Source organism: Eleutherodactylus coqui, chromosome 1 (assembly GCF_035609145.1).
Source record: "Eleutherodactylus coqui strain aEleCoq1 chromosome 1, aEleCoq1.hap1, whole genome shotgun sequence".
Lineage (NCBI taxonomy): Eukaryota > Metazoa > Chordata > Amphibia > Anura > Eleutherodactylidae > Eleutherodactylus > Eleutherodactylus coqui.
Window position 1 is genome coordinate 442944256 of NC_089837.1, and position 22634 is coordinate 442966889.

The window sequence follows — 22634 nt, forward strand, 5'->3', positions numbered from 1 at the left end:
GTCCTGACTACAAATGACTGTCAAAAAGAAAGTCAAAGAGGTGAATCCATGAACACACGTTCAGGCAAGCACTGATTCAGGTAATACAAGGTAATCACTGTCAGGAACTGAAAGTGTGTAGTGAAATGTGAGAGACCTTACCGAGCCGCCTGTCAACATCAGGAACAGGGGGAACTGAAGCAGGCTCAGATGCAGCGCTATCACGGGGCTACTCTATATATTCCCAGATTTGGTTGAAGGCTTTATAATAAGGACCAAACCGGTTCTTTAAAAATGTATCGATTTACCGGGCTACATATAGCTTTATATACAAGAGAAAATCGCTCTGTGTTGAGATGCCCCTCGCAGTAGTCCAGAGGCACTTAGGAGGTCTTTACACGCTTTGATAATAATGAGCAGGATCCGAAACGTTTTGAGTCATTTTGATAGTCTTCTTCGCCTGTTTCAATATGTTAAGACTCATAGATGACTATATTACTATTCTAAGTCATGTTGCACATTTTCAGCAATATTCCCACTATTATCAGCAATTTACCCATTACCAAGGTATGTTCCGACAGGTCAGAAAAAAATGCTGATTTTCCACAGCAGAATTAGCTAAGGAAAATCTGCAGCATTTATAGGAAAAGGATTGTGGATAGAATCTTACAAATCCTATGCACACAGGGGGAATAACATCCACTGAGAAAATCCACTGGATTTTAAATTTGCAGTATGTCAATTTATGTAATTTCAGCATCGATTTCATCTCTTCAACCGGAGGGGCGGTGTAATTGTACCAAAATTCATACCATTTGGTGTGGATCTGGTAAAGATTTTTCGACCTAGATGCAAATAGTCTATGATCTGTGCAAGCTGAAAGGAGACTACCATGAAAATTCTCTAGTAGTGGGCACAATTCACAACTGATAATCTCTATAGTTCTGACTTTCAATATAGATTACACACTCCAGGTCGTTATATATATATATATCCCACACTATATCTAGATAATGTGTTTCTATATACATTAGGATACAAACTATGTGTATATACTTTTTATTTTATTTATTATATAAGGTCTAATGTATACTTTCTTGGTGGATTGCTGTCACAGATGCCAACCGTTAGCTACAGGCTCCAATGCTCAGAGTCCTTAATGAAACTGATAAATCATTAAGGGTTGAAAAACATTTACATATATACATACATACATACATACACACAGCCGAATTGCTGAATCATACAATTCAACCAAAATGTGCAAAACCATCCTTCCGATGCATTTACACATAGCGGATGTGCCACATATAACTGAATATTTGTGTGCAGACAATACGCAACGTATTACAGTAGCGGCGCAGTGAATGGGATGTATGCATGGTGGGAAACCTCATTCACACAAGGCATAAAAAATCTGTAGTGTAAAGAAACTGGTGGTCCAGATATAAAAGTCTTGATTAAGCTGCGGATTTTTATAGTGGATTTCACCGCAAACGAGAGGTTAAAATCAGCATCAAAATCTGCATTAAAAACACACAAGGATTCGGAGTTGTATTTTGGTGCAGATTTTAACTTGGATCTGTGCTACAATCCGCTGCAGATTGTCTGTGATGTGCGGACATAGTCTTACGAGCATATTATAGTAAAAGCAGAATTCATTTGGGGATTATTTTCTTTTGGTCTACATCCTAATAGATTACTTCTTTGGAAGGTTCATATTCTGCTTCATGACATTTTTATACATCAACCAAACAGGTGACAGGCAAGCAGTTGACTAATTCTTCCATCATGACAACGCACCTGTCCACACAGCGCTGAGTGTGAAGACATTTTTGCTGAAAACGGCCCGACACCCGTGCTTCACCTTCCATATTCCCCCAAAGCGCTCTGTTCAACTTTTTCTTACGAGCGCTTTGAGCAGTGAAAAGGAAGCAAAATTTCACAGCCTCAGGTTGTTGGTATACATTAGCCATCAGAAATTAGGTGAAAAAATGAACAAGTTGTTAAAAAAAAATCATCACTGGAACCAAACTCAACTTTCCCCAACAATATTGGCTGGCATACTGCATCAGGAGGGTTCCGTAGTTAGGAGGAGTCATCAAAAATAAATGCCGGAATACCTATTTAACAGCATTGTCAAATCTCATCTCTGATGATAACTCTGGTTGGGGATCCACGAGAGGAGATTGGTTCCAACGTCTGCTGTACTAAAATCACCAGCTTTTTAGGGAAACTGAGTTACCATAGACATTATTCCCACAGCTGTATGAGGGCAATATATAGAGTCAAATATGGGATTAGGTCTCGTCATGGGAAAGCAGGAAAACAAACTTTTGGGAAAGTTCAAATCACATATCTGGCTCTATAGAAACTGTCTTTACCATTGTAATGTGGTAGTATGGCTAAAGCTTTATGGGATCTGGCAAGACCTGAAAGGGGTCTGATCGTTGACCCATTCCAAGAAGTTCTTTGTTCTGGGCAATAGTTAAATCTTTGTAGATAGAAAATTAGTAGTAATAGAAACATTCTCAATTTGTGGACAACCGATAGTAAATATGGAATATAAAACTTACCTGAGAGCAAAGCAACATGACCAGCTCCACCACGGACGTACTGGACTTCATGCAAACGAGCCCTTAAAACAATCAATACATAAATGAATAAATACACTGTTCGAAAAATTGCTCTACAGTATTACCAAACATTAGGATAACATATAGATATTTAGGTATATATTAAGTGGGAAGGTACAAATCCTAGAGCTGCAGCTAAATATTACACTGGTATTTCTCTTTTGTTGCTTGGCCGTTCCCAGCCAATATTAAAGCCGCTGTTCTCACAGCTGAGTAGTTACCAGTGCTTGTAACGAAAGGCACAGATCCCACCTTAGTAGTGGTACCATGGCGGCACACTTTAAAATGATACAGCTATAGTGCAAGTACGGTTTAGAATATTAATAATCTTAGTATCACAAGGAAAGATGTCCTAGTAGCAGGGCTTGCTCCAAGCCTGTAAAATCTATTTTGCACAGTAAAGTTAATATAAGAGCAATATAGAGTTCACTGTATAAAAAACACCATATCCTCTTACTGGTGGACCTCATTTTAGGGCTAATTTAACATAAACCATAATTTATTATACATTACAGTACAGAAAACTGCATAAACACTTTGGACACCGGACTTTAATCCAAACACATGCAATCAAAGTATTTCTAAGCCACATTTTGACTTGAGAAGTACTACAATGAATGATGATCTGCTAGCTACAAAATTCTAACAAAGAATAGGCATGATTGTTTTGGAAAAATGGATGGCTTTAAATACTTATTTTGGGGGAACACTAAATATATATCAAATTAAAAAATAAATCAAGTAACATTTCGTAAATGCATAAGTGGTATAGATAGTAAATAGAACATATGCAAAGCTAATCAAGAGGATTCATCAAACCTGTATGATGCAGCAGATAACAATGGTTAACTAGGAATATATAGATACAGATGTAGCAATATTAACAAGACTGCTACATCATGATAACTCAATTAACAGCGTTGTAGCCCATTATAATTACGTTAGCTTAACGCATTAAATGTCAGTTTTCGTTTGCTGTATCTGTATAGAAGGACTTTGCTGCTCTATTATTTGAACCCTCCAGCTTGTACACGGAATTGTTCTGATATCTCTATAAGGGGCTTACTGAATACTACCGCCTTCTATAGTAAAAGTAAACCTTTAATACAGTATAATCTGTGATCGCCAACAGTCCTCCGTTTCATTCATGATGCAAGATACTCCTTGTCTATCTCACATTGGGATGCATTGCTGTGCACTTGGGTGCGATATCTTAGTTATTATATATGAATTAACTATAATAGTATGCATCATGAGAAGGATACAAACAGTAGGAAAGAAAAAAAAGACTTCTGTGCTCAGGGTACCAAGAACCACCAAATAGTAGACAGAGTAGAGGAAATATCTTGTACAATCAATAACAGATGATCAGAAGGAAGTAGTGGAACCTCCGTGATGGAATCAAATGTGTATTTATTAACAACCATACAGTGTTTTGGAGCCGATGTTGCTCCTTTATCAAGCACAAACCCCGAGTTGTCTCCGCTCCTGTGACACAATAAATACATATTTGATTCTATCATGGTGGTTCCACTACTTCCTGATGATCATCTGTTATTGATTGTACAAGACTTTTCCCTTTACTTTGGTGGTTCTTGGTATCCTGAGCACAGGAGTCTTTTTTCTTTCCTACTGTTTGTGTCTTAGTCATTTCTGGGGTTCTCTGACACCACAGAATTTCTCCTTGCATGCTCCCTTTCAAAAGTCCTTTTGGGACGGGATGCCTTCCACCACTAGCACATCCCCCATTTGTACACCACAGACAGTGCATACAGGTTTTCCCTTCTAGTATTTGGCTACAGTCAACATCCCCATCCACAAAGGCGCTGTCCTGATCATTGTTCTGGCATGCATCATGAGAGGCATGGTAAAAACCACCTAGTAGCAGAGTTATTTGAAATATTGTAGCTAAAATGGACAGCAATATAATTCAATGTCCTACGTAGCAAGGAACATAAGAGAAGGTTTACTGATGAATGACATTTTATGCACCACATTTTGTATGATGTGTAGCGTTTCATACAACTAGGGAATCAAATGCAACTTTGGGGTTCCGATTTCCAAGACCAAAATTAAACGTCAAATTATAAGAATGGATCGGTCCCACTTCAAATTGTGGACTTTCCATATAACAAATTTCCATGTGTAACATAGACTAGTCTTTATTAAACAGGGAAATGGGAATGATCATTCGCCCACCAATGTTTAGGATCAACAAGCTAAAAAATAACATCAAGATGGGACATGCTTGTAGATGACCCCTGCTATCACAGGTAGCAACTCTGCTGGCGAAAGTCTATTAGAAAATTGCAAATAGTCCCATGTCCTACTATAGTAGCTAATAGCCAAAGATATACTACAAGGACCACTAACACCTCTTGGGGTGCAGATTAGTAGACACACCTAAGTCTTGGTGCCTCTTGCCAAATAAGACAACATCAATACCAGTTCACATCAGTTATTTTGCTTTTTGAGCGTTAGGGCTCATTCACGCTTGTGTGATCGATTTAGTTTAGCAGTAAAAGCTGAAGTGCAGGTTCTGGCAGAACGGGTATAATAGGTGCCACCTGGTTATCATTATGCATGTCAGCAAATTCCTGGTCCAAATAACACTGCATGCAGAGCTATATGATCAGGATGTTTTTTACTGGCTGGCGTAGGATTGTACTGAATTGTGCTCCCAACAAGCTGTATAGATTAGAGTAGTATTCTGGGCATTTAATCCCATGCATTATTGATGGCCAATCCTCAGCATAGGTCATCAATAGTTGATCGGCGGGTGTCTACCATTCTGGACCCTGGCAATCAGCTGATCTCAGACCCTACACTGACTGCAGCAGGCCATATGTTAACAGCTCCATCCACATTGGGGCCAGAAGTGCAATAAAAGGTATAATAAAGGCTTCGCACTCACTAAAATCAATAGGAACTATACCTTCTATGGCACTTCCAGCTCCGACCCCAACACGGATGGAGCTGTTAACATCTGGCCTGCTGCAATCAGCGTGGGAGCTGAGACCAGCTGATCGCCAGGGGTCCTGAGCAGCGGATGCATGCCAATCAACTATTGATGACTTATCCTTAGGATAGGTCATCAATTTCGCAAGAGGTTAAATGCCTGGGATACCCCTTTTAATGAAATTCAAGCTAAGGGTGGACAAATCTGTACCTGAAAAAAGGAAATTAAGGGCTATAGAAGATAAGTTGAAAGGAACATCACCACTTCTGTCCATGGGCTTTGTCTGGTATTGCAGATCAGTCTGATTTACTTCAATGGGGATGGAGTTGCAATACCAAAAACAGCTCATGAACATGAAGGGGTATTGTTTCTGGAGGGGGAAAAAGCCAACGCTCTATTTTCTAATCATTTAAAGGCTTACGAGAGGACGGGATTTGATCCCGTTCTTGGCACTAACTATACGGCACCTGCACAGAGTCTTAATACGCTCATGTGAAACCAGCCTTAAACAGAAATACAATACATACAAGCATACTGTGTATACACTGGAATAGACTAAAGGCTGGTAACTGCACCAGAGCATCTGATGACTTGCAGAGAAGAAATTGGCTCATGAAATCCTCGGCTCAGATTCCTAGGGACAGCATGCATGGTATATGTAAATGTCCATCTAAATCATTGAAAAGGATTATTTAATAAGAAAGATTTAGGTAATCCACAAGGACTGCTGGGGCAGAACAACAGCCATCAGCATTCAGTTATGGAGTCCATGTGCTTATATGTAAATGTTTAGATTCAGCCCAAAATATTTACAAATGTTTAGAACAGGGAAATATTCAGAAAATTCTTTGGGGTCCTTGCTGCCAGCGCACAGCCTCGCGAGTCCTGCCTGATATCTCAGTAGGCACAGTGGGGATTACATCACTGGGGCAACTGAGGAGAACACATATTCCAAAATCTAGAATCAAAATCACGCATTCCTTAAAAAGCTTTATCACCTACTAAAATAATTAAATCTGATTTAATTCTGTAATATAGGCATCACAAGAACGGCTTTCTTCTAAAGAGTAACTACACTTTTAAGAAACTTTTGACATCAAAGTTTTAATCAGTGGGGGTCCAGGTGCCAAAACTCCCACTGATAGCTGAAGCGAAGGGACAGAAGCGCTCATCCGATTGCAGTGTCCTTTCAGCTGTCACTGTTCCTAGTCCGGTCTTCTCGGCAGCAGCAGATGGATGCATAGAAGTCTAAGTGTTCGTCTTGCGCTGCTGAGAAGATCCCGACAAAGAATAATGACAGCCAAAGGGGGACTGCATTCGGGTGAGCGCTTCTGTCCCTTCACGCCAGCGAACAGTGGGGGGCCTCGGCACACGGACCCCCACTGATCAACACTTTTGACAAGTCGTTAGGATATGGCAAAAAGTTTATAAAAATGCAGTAACTTTCAAAAAAGATAATTCTATCAATATAAATTTGGTATCTTATTACTCACAACTACTTACTAAAAAGCGTATATATGTCATTTATACCGCACAGTGAACATAGTAAAAGCAAAACCTAAAAATAAATGTGGAAGAATTACTGCGTTTTATGACCCTTGCCCCCACCCCTAAAAAATACTTGCGATGTTCCTCAAAATGGCGCCATTGATGAATACAACTCTTCCTTCTAAAAAAAAGGTCCTCAAAATGACTGCCTTACTGAGAACCAACTACCAAAGTGGGCCGCATCCGCTGTGCGGACTATCTGCAGTACAGAGAAACCGTTAGAAGACAGGTCAGCCCAGATACCGGCAGAGAAGACTGCCTGCACACACAGGTACGCAGGGTCACCCGCTGTGGTCAAGGCCGGATTTCATGCGGGATTCCGCAGGCAGAATCCGGACTTGCCATATGCATAAAGCCTAAGGAAGAGAAAACAAAACAAGGTGCCATTATTACAGAAAATGTATCACCTATAGGTCTTTATTAAATAAAACCAGATGGAATGTTTCACTATTTGTCTAATCTGTTTTTATTTTCTAACTGTAGATTTTTAATTCTATTGTCTGCACATAATTATGGAGGCGGCCATCTTGCCTGGGCTGGAATTAACAGCATTTATAGAGAACCTTTACAGCAAAACTCATAAACATAATGGACAGGAGGGGGACACATTGTCTTCTATGGGAGACTAGGAAAGTGTTGTGGGCATGCTCTATGACCTGTGCAGAGGTCAATGTGCAGGGAGGGTAGGAGGTGGGCTGTAACCATCATCTTTTGTGAATGGTGGATCATGTGTTATGTATATATAGGTGTTATCTTTCATTTATAATCCTACCTATGATGATAAATAAAAGTTTCTCTACAGAATAGGAAGACTCAAGACTATTATAAGGCTTTGTGGTTTGGGTGAAAACTGCAGGATTTAAAAAATAAATCAAATACAGATTTTATCAAAAAAATTTTTTTAAAAAAAAGAAAAATTCTTTAAAACATGTTTAAAAAAAAAAGGATTGATTTATACAATAAGTTACTTTCTGATAACACAATTCTCTCTAACATTTGCTGTAATGTAAAGCAAGGAATATCAATGGATGCTTTGTGAATATATGTTTAAAACGGCTCCAGAAAAACAAATGTAATTTATATGTTTCTGAATTATATGCAATAAAGGCTTATTTTATATATTTACAAGGGTAGGCGGTAAATAGTTTAATGCCACCATAATCATGTCCAAGTGGTACCATAAAGAAAGGTCCACAGATTACAGCCATGTTAGTGAACAGAGCTTTGCTTCTTTTATACAACTGTGCAAAAAAATATTGTATGCTTTTTTTATGCAAATGACCTACTTTATAAAAAAAAATAAATCACATTTTCTTCTATGTTGATTGCCATTGTACCACTCTTAGCATGAACTTCTTGCCTCAGAGGTATATAACTTGCATGTAACTTGTTAAATTCCACTGGGGCCTGCCATATAATTTTTTGGAGCTTCTTCCTGGCATTGAAAAAGTTAAAAGAGAGGGGGGTATATTTCCTATGAAATAAGAGCGAGGGTTTGATGTGTTTTATTTTTTATTGCTCCAATATGTGTAGGAGTCTAGCAGGATACCACAGTCATTCCGTCTGGTCTTTATCAAGGTTTGTCTACATTTTACTCCCAATGATTTCCCCATTGCACCAACCAGAAGTCCTTCTCACAAATGGAATCAATTGGCAAGCAAGCGCAGAAAGTTAAATTATAATGCTTTGTTTGCTTGGATTAATTTAGAAAAAGAAACTTTAAAATTGGTCTAATTTGCGGAGGCTGCACTTGCCTTCATGCTTACAATGTGGAAAAAGGCGTTGGAAAGGACTTATCAATATGTGCCATGTCCATGTGTGCAAGACTTAGTGTAAATGTGCACGTTTTTATGTACAGACTGGGATATTTGGGCGAAGTCGCCAACCAATGGGTGTAGGACAAACATCCTAAAAGTAATATTATGTAAATAGTTAATAAAGCTAAACATAGCACACAGGGGAAATGGGCAATGTTATATACATATAAAAAAGGCTACATTTTTTATTTTTCTACCATGTTTTGAGGACATCAGACATCATCTGATTTGTCAATCTACTAAACACTAGAGAAAGCCATGTACTATTTATTATACTATTTTTGAAACAAACTCCTTATACAACTTTGCACAAAATTCGATGTAATATTTATATCGTAAGGAAATTGTCCCAATTGGTGTTACCTCTCGATTATACTGCATATGGGAAGTCATACTGATTATAATAATCCATATATATCCATCTCTATCCATCTCTCTATATTATAAATATATTTTAAAAATATATATATACACATATATATATAAATAAATATACATATATAAAAAAATATATATATATAAAAATATATAAAAATATATAAATATATATCTATGAAAAAATTATATATAAATATATATCTATGAAAAAATTATATATAAATATATATTTAAAAATTATATATAAATATATATTTAAAAAATATATATATATAGTTAAAAAAATATATATATATTTAAAAAAAATATATATATATATATATACACACACACACACACACACACACACACACACACACACACACACATCTATCTATCAAGGCTTATTGCTGAGAACCCTGTGCCCGTGCTCCCCCACCCGAAAAGTACGCATTGAGCATATAAAAGTTCAACTTATCCAAGAACCAGAGCAGGGAAAATTACTTTGACACAGATTCTGACAAAACATTCCAATAGGTGGCGCTGTGGAGGATTATTCTACTTCTCATTTGCATGACAAAATCTTTACAAAGAGCCCTGCATACAAAGAAATCTTTCAATGTTGATACGGATTTCTAAATAATTGTATATAACGGATGCTTGCTAGGGAAAGATAAAAGCGAAAAAAATATATAAACCCATTAACAAATGTAGAAAACTGTAGGCCGGCAGGCAGAAGACAGTCCATGTCTCCGGCCCACATTTGGTATTTTAATGCTTCATGAAAGAAATGACCAACCGTTTTTTAGAAGAGCCCATTGTATATTTCTGCACAACGGGCTTTATTGCAAGTAGATTAAAAAGTAGCCAAAAGGGTAAATTCACACACTTTATTTCATTAGTTTCCCTGTGTCAGATGTTTAGCTTTAGTGAAGAAGAATTTAAAAAGAAAATAAAAATGTCACTGACACGGCAGGGCAGATGGAGAACGTGCTGGAAAACGGTCTTACATGCCTTGTACCACATGCGGTTCAGATGCTTGGACACAGATTGCTCGCCACCATCAGGCAAGGGGCATTGCTTTGCAGGAAGGGACCAGGGCTTAAATGCAAAGCTGTATGTATTGCGCTTGTCAATGTGTGACTTCCCAGCGATGCATTATGCAAGAAAAATGCATCGCTGCAACCTGCGTTTTTCATACATGGAGGGGAAAAAAAACTTTTAAAAAATCAAAAAACTAAAAAAAAAACAACAACAAAAAAAAAATAAATCGTATGTTCTTTACATAGTAATTAAAAAAAAAAATCACATTGCATGGCACATGAATGCGATGCGCTTTTTTGCAGGTCCAATGAAAATAATGAACGATACCACTGAAATGTACTACTGCAATTTTTTTTTCTTGCAGAAAAAAAAAAAATCACTCATGTATATAGACCCATTAAAAACAATAAGTTCTATTTCCATGCGAGTTCTGTGTTTCGTAACACAGAGAACTCGCATGGGAAAAAAAATCGCCCTTGTAAATGTACCGTAAGCTAACTCATAGGTGGTATAAAGATAGGCAGAAGAGTTTATCATCCAGCAGATTCACGGTGACAAGGCTGGCACATTTTAAGACCAAGTTTGTGCTTAGTAAATTTTTTCCAATCTTACTAAAAAAAAACTGCGCTTCCTTTTCAGTCCCATCCCTAGAACTCTTCTTACATGGAAGCATCCAATAGGACATGCAGTGTAGGTATGCAGTGATGTGAGAGTCAGTTCCACATTGGGCTGTACCATAACTTAGGTATTCACTGCAGCTGGGTTTTTTTGATTTTTAAAAAAATAAAAGTAACCTATCAGGTCCTCTACGCCGGCCAGGCTGCGGGGTATAATGACTGCTTCCTGGTCTTGTAAAGTTAACTTTTGAAACTTTGCAATATGCCAGGCCTAGGATAAATTTAATGAAGATTATGCATATTCATATATGCTTGTACTCCCCTCACCACCTCCGGACACTGAGTGACAAGTCCCTCCGAGTGCATAGTAACAGGGTCTTTTCAAAGGGGTTTGCCAAATTATAAAGTTATCCCCAATCTACAACATAGGGGATAACTTTATGATCAGTGAAGGTCCGACCACTGGAACCCACACCAAACTGCTGCAGAGGTCATGCAGGCACACTGCTCGTCCATTCACTTCAATGACGACTCTGGAGATTGCCGGAGCACTTAAATCTCTACAATCTCTGGAGCTATTACTTAAGTGAATGGAGCAATGGCATGCCTCCACTACATTCAATTGGGGACTAAACAGACTGCAGTTCTTGGAAGCAGTGTGGATCCAAGTGGTCAGACCCCCACAATCATAAAGTTATCCCCCATCCCGTGAATAGGCGCTAACTTTATAACTTGGCACAACCCCATTAAGCTCTCTTATCAGATCTGACACCGGTTGTGGAAAGTGATACCATATGACTGGCAGTAGAGTTGCCAAGGCAATCAAAATCGCCTGGAGTGTACTGTGCCGCTTCTACTCTAACCCAGGCAACTGTACTGCCCAGCATGCAGTCTTTCCCCACCCAATGTCAGATTGGGCGGTAGGACCTATATGGAGGCACACTTTGCTCCCAACATAAGCTAAAAAAGTTGCTGCAGTTCACCCATAATAGATATTTTGTTGTTGCAAAAAACAATTTAAACAAACATTTTTTACATGGTACACTCATTTAATAGTCTGTGGAAACGACCATTAATTTAGGAGATCTGTTATTTGTAAGTGGAGCCCACTGACTCACTGGTCACTAGTCGATTTCTTAAGATGCTAGACAGATCTAAAAAGGAAAACCTTGGTTGCCCATAGCAACTAATCATACCACACTTTTCATTATTCCATAGACATTTATAAGAAATGAAAGCTGAGCACTGACTGGTTACTATGGGCAGCCTTCAGAATAAAAAGGCCATGAAAAGGGAGACTTATGAAACGGTCAAAAAGAAAAATGGTCAAATTGAAAAAATATATTCAATATACTTAAACCATGAAAGGTGTAAAGGATCCTTATGGCCATGGGCAAATGGGAGAAGACTCTGTCCTTGGTTTATGACCTACAAGAATGCTACCTTCCAGTAGGTGGCACTCTAGAGGCATTGTCCCATCTTCTATTTGCATACTAAACTTCCCAGAGGAGCATGCATGGCCTTATAAGTCTCCTCACATCTACTAGGTGCTCTCCACAAGCAGTTTTTTACCTCTCCCAGTCTATGAGGTTGTACACATTTACGTTTTCTCCACAAGGACCCATAAGGAAAAAAACCTGATGGCACGTCCTATACCTATTCGTTTCACAGGCGAGACATAGGTTGTGCAATGCCTATGAATGTGCCTTGTCCCTGCATAGCAGGCAGCTATCGTTGTACAGTCTGATGCGAGTTGCGCCTGAATCCCTCAGGTAGAAGCGCAGTTATGGCCGTTAATCATAAGCACAGGCTTTGCCGGCCGCAGTGGATGTTTTTCTAGTATAAGCATTTTCTACCTAAATGAATTCATTCTATGAAGACACATGAGATCGGGAAGCAAAGTCTCCTAAATGCAGCCGGAGTGATCCTAATGAGATGCTAAGCCCAGCTAAGCAGGCAGTTTACCATTGTTTTCAGTCCTGTTAGCACTGAGCCATCTAAAATGCAAGCAGTGCAAATTGTGTGTTTACTCTCCGAGTTCAGTCCCTTCATTTTTATATGCCTCACTTCTAAACAGACAAATCATTAGGAGTCTGTAGAGCGGGCGCTGCACGTTACAGCCGGCTTCAGACGACGAGGCTCGTTTTAGAAGCAGTAATATAGTTGTGCTTCGTCAGGTAAAACTCGGTGCTGCAAACACTTCTCACTGTTCTATTTACCAACACGGGCGCAGTCTACACCAGGACTGCAGACACCGGCCAGGAACGGAGCCGTGCTCTTTTTTTAACCCCTTGAAGACCAGAGCGTTTCGCTCCTCATGGATGGACTTTTTTAGGGATTTTACACATGTTGGGGTTTTATAGCCCCATTTTTTTTTCTTGAGTTGTCAAAATTATTTTTGCTGCGTCTTTCTGGTGACGTACAGGGCTATTCTTTAATACGTCTTCCACCGATTTGTTTTTTTCTTTTATTAATCATAACATGTACAAAAACTTATTATTTTTTTTTTTTTTACTTTAGAACTCTTTAGTTTCAAAATGAGTACATTTACGCTAGAAGTATAAGAATGACTTCCACATATTGTTTTTAACGTTCTGATGTAGAATTTGTATAGTCTCAGATAGCACGGCAGATATGGCAACAGTTTAGGTTGGCATGGGCTAGGTAGATTGGGGTTTTTTTTGTTTTTTTTTAAAATATATTTAATTTTGTCTTTTTTTTAAACTTATTTGTGCAGATTTCTTTTTAATATCTATATCCCCCGTGACGTCATAGAGGGCCTGTGGGGGACATTAACAAGGTCATTTTTCTTCCTTCTTTTACAGTTTTCCCTTGTAACTGGGGCATCCATGGGAACAGCATCCATAGAAGACCCAGTTACAAGGGAAAACTTTCCCCTATAGTGATAGTATAGAAGATCTGGTGTATAAAAAAAAAAAAAGACTGGAGCCAGTCCAGTGAAGATCAAGTGCAGTAGTGATGAATGTGTCCTGATAGGAGAGGTATATGCATAGAATATTGGGTGCAGCCCAACCCGTAAGTGTACAACCCCCCGAGTTGGCGAGTAGTAAATAAAGTAATAAAAAATAAAATAAAAAAAATTGGGAATAGGGTGCAACCCTTAAATGGACATGCACATACCCCTTTTCCATAAAAAAAAAATCTTTATTTTTATTTGTTAGAACCAGCTAAAAACCTCAACACGTTTTGAAGCAAGGCAATGCTGCTTCTTCAGTAATGCTAGGAGCCTATGCTTTTTAGCTGGATGTATCAAATGAAAATGGAGATTTGTTATGGCAAACAACTGAGTATGTGCATGTCCATTTAAGGGTTGCCCCCTATTCCTACTTTTTTTATTACTGTATATTGACAGCAGTCACTGGCAGAGTTGGGCTGGGGTCTGCCAAGACCCAGCTGCTCTGCCATGCCAGGGGTCACCAACAATCAAGTGATCGCCCAGTCCAAGAGGGGAAGTGGCACTACAGCACATCAGTAACACAATGCACCTATTTTTTAACCATCAATGGAGTTTAGCTCAGAATTTCACCAGCAGACCTAGGTATGTGGGTCTGTGCAAAATGTAGATGAGTACTCCCGATATATACTGTAATCAGGGTTCATTCACTTCAGCAGTTTGGTTTCCACTTTTAACCAATCCGCACAAACTTTTTTTTAAATGAAACAGCTTTCTGTTTATTTCGAATTTGCCATCAAACAGAAACTATTGTTCCCATTTTTTTCTTTTTACGAATCTGGTACACAGATCTGCCAAAAAAAACGACCATTTCTATCCTATGTTTTTTCACCATGAAAAATATATACTTTATCTAAAAGTGGACACAAATGCATGGAAACCTATGGATATATGGTTAAATGCCAAGAAAGGACATGGATGCTTAAAATTGCATTTTTTAAATACTTTTTCCATGTATGTTTAACGTATACCCTAAAAGTGCATTAAAAATGTGATGAACAGCCTCATATATAAATGATATATATTTACATACACAATATATTAAAATGTCTACACTGAAGCCCAGGTAATGTGACAACATTCCTGATTGTCATACCAAGCTGTCAATTACCAAATCTTGTATTTAGCTAAAATGAAAAGCAGACATCCTGACCCAGTGACAAATTACATGAAGAATAAGTGTTTTATGTTGCAATACATCTTCCTCCCTAGACATAATAAGATAGGAGCTTAGGGAAGGGACTGGTATTCGCAATAAAAAATAATGACACTTCTTCATAAATCAAAGGTTACTGCTTATTCTGACGGCAGATTTCCTCACTTGTAAAGTTAACTTCAACTTACAGAAATATTGAATTTCATGGAGCTTTAGAACAGAATGCCTGATGACTCTCGGCAAAACTTTTTGAACTTTAATAGGCAGTATGGCTGCATTGCCAGCATTTCTGAAGGAGAAAGAAGTGGGATGTTTATTACTGGCCTCTGTTCTATTGGGCTAATAAGAATGTCAGCTGGTACAGCTGCAAGTACTTGCATTTTCTTTGCTACAAAGATATCCAAGCTAGGCAATCCTAGGCATCAGCAGTATAAATCTCGTGGTCCTAAAAGTTAGGGCTCTTTCACACTGGCGATAGATTTTCTTGCGATGCATGAAAACGCATGATTTTGAAACCAATGATTTTCAATGGTTTCATTCTCATGTGTGATTTTTTCACTCACTCCAAGTTGCGATATCGCCCATTGCTTTCAATTGGGCCGGTGGAAGCAGTGCCCCATTGAAATCAATAGAAAGAGCTTTGGAATTACCCATAGTGAGGAGAGAGGGGGAGGCAGAGATACAGGGATCTCTTACATATATCCCCATATTTGGAGAGATAGGGGGCAGGGCTAGAGGGCTTTCCAGAGAGTGGGGGTGAGGGGCGGGGCTAGAGGGATCCACCCCCGCTCTTATGGAAGCCCTGGGAAAGACCTCTAGCCCAAAGGATTGCCAAAGCTGCTAGGCTAGATACTATTGTGGTAAATCTCCTGTAAGGATTTTAACAGGAGTGTCCAACCTTTTGACGTCTCTGGGCCACATTGGAAGATGAAGAGTTGTCTTGGGCCACTCATTAAATACACAAACACTATTAATGCAGGGCACTCTCTTCCACAGCCCTGCAATCCCACTTCTGCAGCCCTGCAATCCACCATCATCCTCCACAGCCCTCTGGACAATCCCCCATCATCCTTCACAGCCTTCCAGACAATCCCCCATTGTCCTCCGCAGCTCTCCAGACAATCTCTCCATTGTCCTCCACAGCCCTCCAGACAATCCCCCGTCATATTCCACAGTCCTCCAAACAATCCCCCATCATCCTCTACAGTCCTCAAAAAAAGAAAATCTCCCATTGTCCTCCACAGTCCTCCAAACAATCCCCCATCGTCCTCCACAGCCTTCCAAACAATCCCCCATCATCTTCCACAGTCCTCCAAACAATTCCCCATCGTCTTCCACAGTCCTCCAAACAATTCCGCATCGTCTTCCACAGCCTTCCAAACAATCCCCCATCATCTTCCACAGTCCTCCAAACAATTCCCCATCATCTTCCACAGCCTTCCAAACAATCCCCCATCATCTTCCACAGTCCTCCAAACAATTCCCCATCGTCTTCCACAGCCTTCCAAACAATCCCCCATCGTCTTCCACAGCCCTCCAAACAATCTCCTATTCTTTCAACAGTCCTCCAAACAATCCCCCATCGTCATGTGGTTTGTCAACTGGATGCAAATTAATATTTCTGTCATAACAGGCGCATGGAGATGGGGTTGGTCATAAATGAAGACAAGACTGAAAAACCTTGTCCTTTGGAAAATCTTGAGTGGATTGGTGACCATTTTAATTGCCCTCTGGTGGCCTAGAGTATATTAAAAAGTTGCATAACTCACATAGCTGCTTTCCTACAAAAACGGTGCCAGATCTTATTGACAAGTTGAAAGCGCATGCAGTTGTAGGCCCTCTTTGCATCACATTAGAGGCATATACTTGGTGTACACATTTGAAATTTGCTGCCAAACAAAATTAGACAGAGGTGTGTTTCACAACCTTTTCAGCCTTGGCGCACCCAAGGGAAAAAGTTTTTTTACCGTGGGGCACCCCTACCAAAAAGTGGGTGTATGAATTTACCTCGGATTTTCTGGCCAACTGGCGGCCTATAATAAGCATAGTGCCACTGGTCACTTCCACATCACCTGACCAGCAGCACTGCACTCACGAGAGGCCGCTGGATGCCCGGTGAAGGAGGCACCATGAGCGGGAATACTTCGCAGGTCAGAGGGAGTGCGCTATTTTCTAAAATCAGCTGTGGAAACGCTCAGTACAGGCTACCGGGTACCAGGTGGAGTGCACCAACAGCTTGAAGACTTAAGAAATGAGTGCTGTATCCTCTGAAATCAGCCGGGTACACCAATGGTGGAGATTTTTACTCTGTTTTGGATGCAAAAACGCTGCCCCATGTAAACACACCCTTAATGGGTTTTCCAGGGAAACAGTGCAGTTTATGATGCAGATTCTAGTGCGGGTTTGCACCAAAATATGCATTTTATAAATTTACCCTAACGGTAGTTCTTCTGTGTCCCTCGCCTAACCCTCCCCCAAGTAATGATGGGGAGAGGGTCCCCATTTTTAATATTTTTGGCAAAATCACTTTTTTTATTGAACTTCTTATGCCTATTTAACGAACTTCCTAGGAAAACTACCAGCAAAGCGAGAGGAAAGAGGGGGCTCATGGCCACACTGATAGCACACCATCCCATACCTTGAAGTTGTAAGCGCCGCTCCTGTGATCAGCACGCTGCTGCAGGATTCATGGACAGCAGTGGGACTCCTCCTCCTCCTCCTCCCTTCTACTCTACTTCCGCAGAACCAAGTAAGAGAGCTCAGGGGAGGGAGAATCTGGGTGCAAACACTTGCATCAGCAGCACCGTGCGGATCACATAAGTGGCGCTTAGACCTTCAAGGTACCGGATGGTGTGCTGTTAGTGCAGCCGTAACCCCCCTCCCCTCTTGCTAGGAAGTCCAGTGGGGAGGGGTTTAAGTCAAAAGAAAAAAACAATTTAGCAAAAGTTGAGTGATTCCCAACCTAGGAGCTGCGGCGCCCCCGATGGGTTCTCGCGGTACACCAGTTGGGAATCGCTGTTATAACTCTATGATTGCCTTCAATATTCACTGTAATAACAACGCAGACTGGCCATGACCTTTTATATCTTCTCTTTAATTAGCATTATTGCATCCAAGAAAAACAAAGGAGGGAAGAAAAGAAGATAAAGAATCATAATGAAGAATCTGAAAGGAATAAGGAGCAAGTACTGGTGCTGCATACCTTCTATCAACAGCTCCTGTCCGTGACTTCCCAGCAATGTCCGGGAGAGGAATGGGGCAAAATCAACAAAGATCTCACGTAGAAGAGGAGCGACCTTCTCCAGAGCCCTCTCTAATTTGGCAGTGATACTGTGAATACAGAATACAAGAAACAATGTACTGTTAACATAACAACAAAGGCAACATAAATAGATGTCCGTATCGAGGGAAAATAAATAGGAGTATAGGAAAATTATCGTGAATGCAATCACCATCGAGTAAGACGATACAAATTGGTGGTGGGACAATGAGGGCTGAGACCTGAGCAGATGAGTGCGCAAGTATTACACGCATGACTAAACCAGTGATTCTTCATTAGGAGAGAGCAATCTGAAGAAACTGTATGGGAGCATGTAAATGATTAATTATCAAATACCTGCATATGTCATTGCGTTGTAAATATAGGGGGAACACACATGCAAATTTCATTTTAATTATACTACAAGCTGTTAACATTCGTCAACACTGATGTAAACAGGCATACGGCGATGTGAGTCTTAGTCTATAGTTAGTAACAAACCAATAGAAAATGCACATCAATGTAAAGGATGCGCAGAATTGCTTCCTTTATTTTTAGGCCTCGACTCCAGTCGTATATATAACGGGAAAGCAGCTTAGACAGCGATCAGAGACTTAACCCTTTGCAATCCAATTTTGGATTCAGGGTTTCCTAGGGGGCCTTCTCTTTCTGCCATTATACAATGGCACCATCTGCTGGGTAGAGACAGTAGTGTGGTGTGGGACATGCTGGAGAGGCCTCCAACAACAGAGCGGCCAGTAATATGCAGTAAGAATACCCTGCCGGACATCTTCCGACATTGGAGCTGTACAGCCTTCAATCAGAGTGTCTTCAGACGTCAGACAGTGGATTGGAAAGGGTTAAAAGGTATTCAGACGTAAAAAGTACAAATGGTCATCCTCTAAATATATACCAAAGTATACAAAGCGATGATCATTACCTCATGTTTTCCGCAGAGTCTTCGGGCATGGGAGCCACGGTCTGCACTGCTGGTAGGTTTTTGCTGGTAGCACCATTTACGAAACTGGATGATGAAGAGGAGGAGGAGGAGGCTGAATCCACCGCACCTGTTGTACAGAGAAAACCTCAACATGTGAAACATACAGACATAATACATCATCATCACGCGGCAGCGGAGCAGTGAGAAGGCCCGAGATGGGACTATATACTAGGCTGAGGTCATAGCATCTGCTCTAAGGAACTACAACTTATATTTTAGAATGACAGGGCATAGCATATGGTACTATTTAACCCCTAACGACCACCCATACGCCTTTTGACGGTGGACAATAACTGGCCTTATTGTGATGCATGTGCTTTTTTACGGTGCTGCATCAGAAGCCTGGTAGGGGTCTCTCGTGCCAGGGGTAGCAGGTGCTCGGCTGTTGGATGACAGCCCGGCACTTGCTCTAAACAGCAGGGATCGGAGAAACATGCCGCGACATATAAAAGGCTGATACAGGAAGGGGGCTCTCTCTGTCACCCATTTGAACCTAGCAATGTAATGATGGGGTCCTGATGAGCTGCTATGTCACCCAGAGGATTTGAAGATGGCCTCTGGGTATGAAAAAGTAGCCAAAAAAAAAAAACCTATATAAATTTGGTATTAAAGTAATCGTACTGACCCTCAAAATAAATGTAACCTATTTATACCGCATGGTGAACACTGTAAAAAAAATGAAATAAAATGTGCCAAAAATGCAGATTTTGATAATCTTGCCTCTAGAAAGAATAGAATAAAAACTGATCTATGGGTTATGTTCTCCAAAAATGGGATCTAGAGCTTGGGCTGCAAAAAAACATGTCCTCACAGAGAAAAAATAAAAAATGTTATGGCTCTTGGAATGCAGGGACACTATCAAAATCTTTAAAGGAAAAAAAAAAAGCAAAACATTAAAAAAAAACTGCCTATGAACTTGGTATCACGGAACTCGTGCTAACCCAGAGAATAAGGTGATCACATTATTTATTCTGCATGCCGAGTGCCATGAAAAGGACATCCAAAAAGCAGTGCTGGAAAATCTTCATAGAAAATAAATGGACTAAAAAAGTTATTCAATACATTTACAACCCAAAATGATATAATTAAAAAATACAACTTGTCCCACAAAGAACAGGCCCTATTTTGGCTAGGTCAACGGAAAAATGAAAAAAAGTTATTGCATTAGAGATGAGACGAGAAAAAATAATGAAAAATTGCTTGGTCATTAAGCAAAACGAGCTTCAGTACTAAGAAGTTAAATCACTTCCTACATGAAACTGGTCAGAAGGTAAGTCCTAGATATCCTTAGGACTCATCCCCTTGTTTTCTCAAAGCCAGACCAGAGGAAAAAATTCCCAAAGCCGTAAATATTTATGTGAGGCCGTGGTACAGAGAGAGAGCCCCTTCTGTCCAACTCCTTAGATGCTATGGTTACTATGACTGTGGTATGTACGGCATTAAACATCTATAGGTCTCTGATCACTACTTGATGCTTAAGTTGTTGTTCATAGCAGTTTAGGCAATTTGCAACACCGTAGAAAGGCAGCATATCAGCAGACCCATATATGGTTGCTGTAAAAAGGCAATATGGCAGTAGGTGAGGGATAAAATACACTATTTTGAAATATGTTGAATTCTTGCAGCCTTCTTCCCAACTACTGACACCATAGATTTCTTAGCAATCTCTGATCAGGGCTATGTTAGTTGACTTGTAGGCTGTTGTAGAGCCAACTCTGAGTTCTGATGGTGAAGGAAATTTACAATTGTGAAGCTAACACAAATGCATATTTAGAGTATTTTTGCCTATATAGGTGTACAAAGGAGGTGACGTAGGCAACTTAAAGCTTCAGAAAGGGAACATAAAGTTCCTGGAACCTAATGCAAAATCTGAACCAGGGTCCCCCATACAGTACTGATGTATTCTGATGTAGCAGGGATGCTATTCAGCCCCAGGTACAACTGCTGCCTATGCGCCCCCTATAGCTACACCCGTGTAAAGCAGATAACAGACTTTAGGCTGCTTCAGGATCTATCCTGTTATCTCTGTAAAGATAGACCTATTCTAAAGAATTCTAGCGGAGCCCACAAAGTGTTGCAACGAGTTCTTCACTACAATCTACGAATATTGGTTACCAGTGGGCACTAAAGCAAACTAGAGCTGCGGCGGACATGAAAGCATATCATCTTATGCGGCAGAACGAAGCAGCGCATGTCATATGGCATCATATAGTGGTACATAACAGAGCAGGACACATGGAGTATATGAGCAGCACAGGACGGGACAGGACAAGACATGATATCATAGAGTGACATGAAAAGTCTCAGAGAAAAAAATGGCCTGGTTGTAACCAATCAGAGTTCAGCTTCCATTTTCTATACCGCACAGAAGAAACAAGGGATCTGGTTGGTTGCTGCAGATAACAAGGACACTTTCTCTGAGACAGGCCCGATGTTCAGGTTTTATTGCATATGCAGTATATTCCTGACTAGAGATGAGCGAGTATACTCGCTAAGGCACATTACTTGAGCGAGTAGTGCCTTAGCCGAGTATCTCCTCGCTCGCCTCTAAAGATTCGGGGGCCGGCGGGGAGCGGCGGGGGAGAGCGGGGAGGAACGGAGGGGAGATCTCTCTCTCCCCCCCCACTCCCCGCCGCAACTCACCTGTCACCCGCGCCGGCCGCCGAATCTTTAGAGACAAGCGGGGAGATACTCGGCTAAAGCACTACTCGCTCGAGTAATGTGCCTTAGCAAGTATAGTCGCTCATCTCTATTCCTGACTTGTACAGCAATATATCTTTAAACTGATATTTCGTGAACTCGAGTCTACGCAAAGTGTAAGCACATTCACATGCAAGCTACACAACACCGATGCCTGCGGGCACAAGACTTACATCACCAACACCACATTATTGATGGAAGATGAAATGAAGGAACAAATACCTGTTGTATTGATCATACTTTTGGGTGTTGCTCCAGTAGCAGCGAATATATTTGGTGTTGTGCTGGGGGTGAGACTACCACCGCTGGCGGCACCCACTGTGTTCACAGCTAAACTGCCAGGTGGGGGCTTCTTCACTGGTACAACTACACTTCTGTGGGGGGAAAGCATAGAGAAAACACATAGGAGATTAGCATAGGATGCCCAGCATTGTGTATAGCTTATACTAGGCATGGACAACACAATTTATAATATAGCTGTAGGGACTAACATTAAGGGAGTTGTCACACTGCTAGCTTTTTTAATGCAGGAAGCAGACCGCTCCATACATTGCACAGTGGCGCCAGTTGGGTCCGCAGGTCGAGTCC

At 40.5% G+C, this 22634-nt stretch overlaps 1 protein-coding gene across 3 annotated transcripts in view; it reads right to left on the bottom strand.

The window, feature by feature from the left end:
• Positions 1-22634, bottom strand: part of NBEA (neurobeachin) — a 673719-nt gene that overhangs the window by 297206 nt on the left and 353879 nt on the right. For all 3 annotated transcript variants that reach the window (XM_066582838.1, XM_066582846.1, XM_066582830.1), the window contains exons 31-34: positions 22269-22420; positions 19287-19413; positions 18290-18417; positions 2556-2617 (exon numbers count right to left, since the gene is read on the bottom strand). In XM_066582838.1, coding sequence (XP_066438935.1) covers positions 2556-2617; positions 18290-18417; positions 19287-19413; positions 22269-22420 — 469 coding nt within the window. The remainder of the gene's footprint in view (positions 1-2555; positions 2618-18289; positions 18418-19286; positions 19414-22268; positions 22421-22634) is intronic.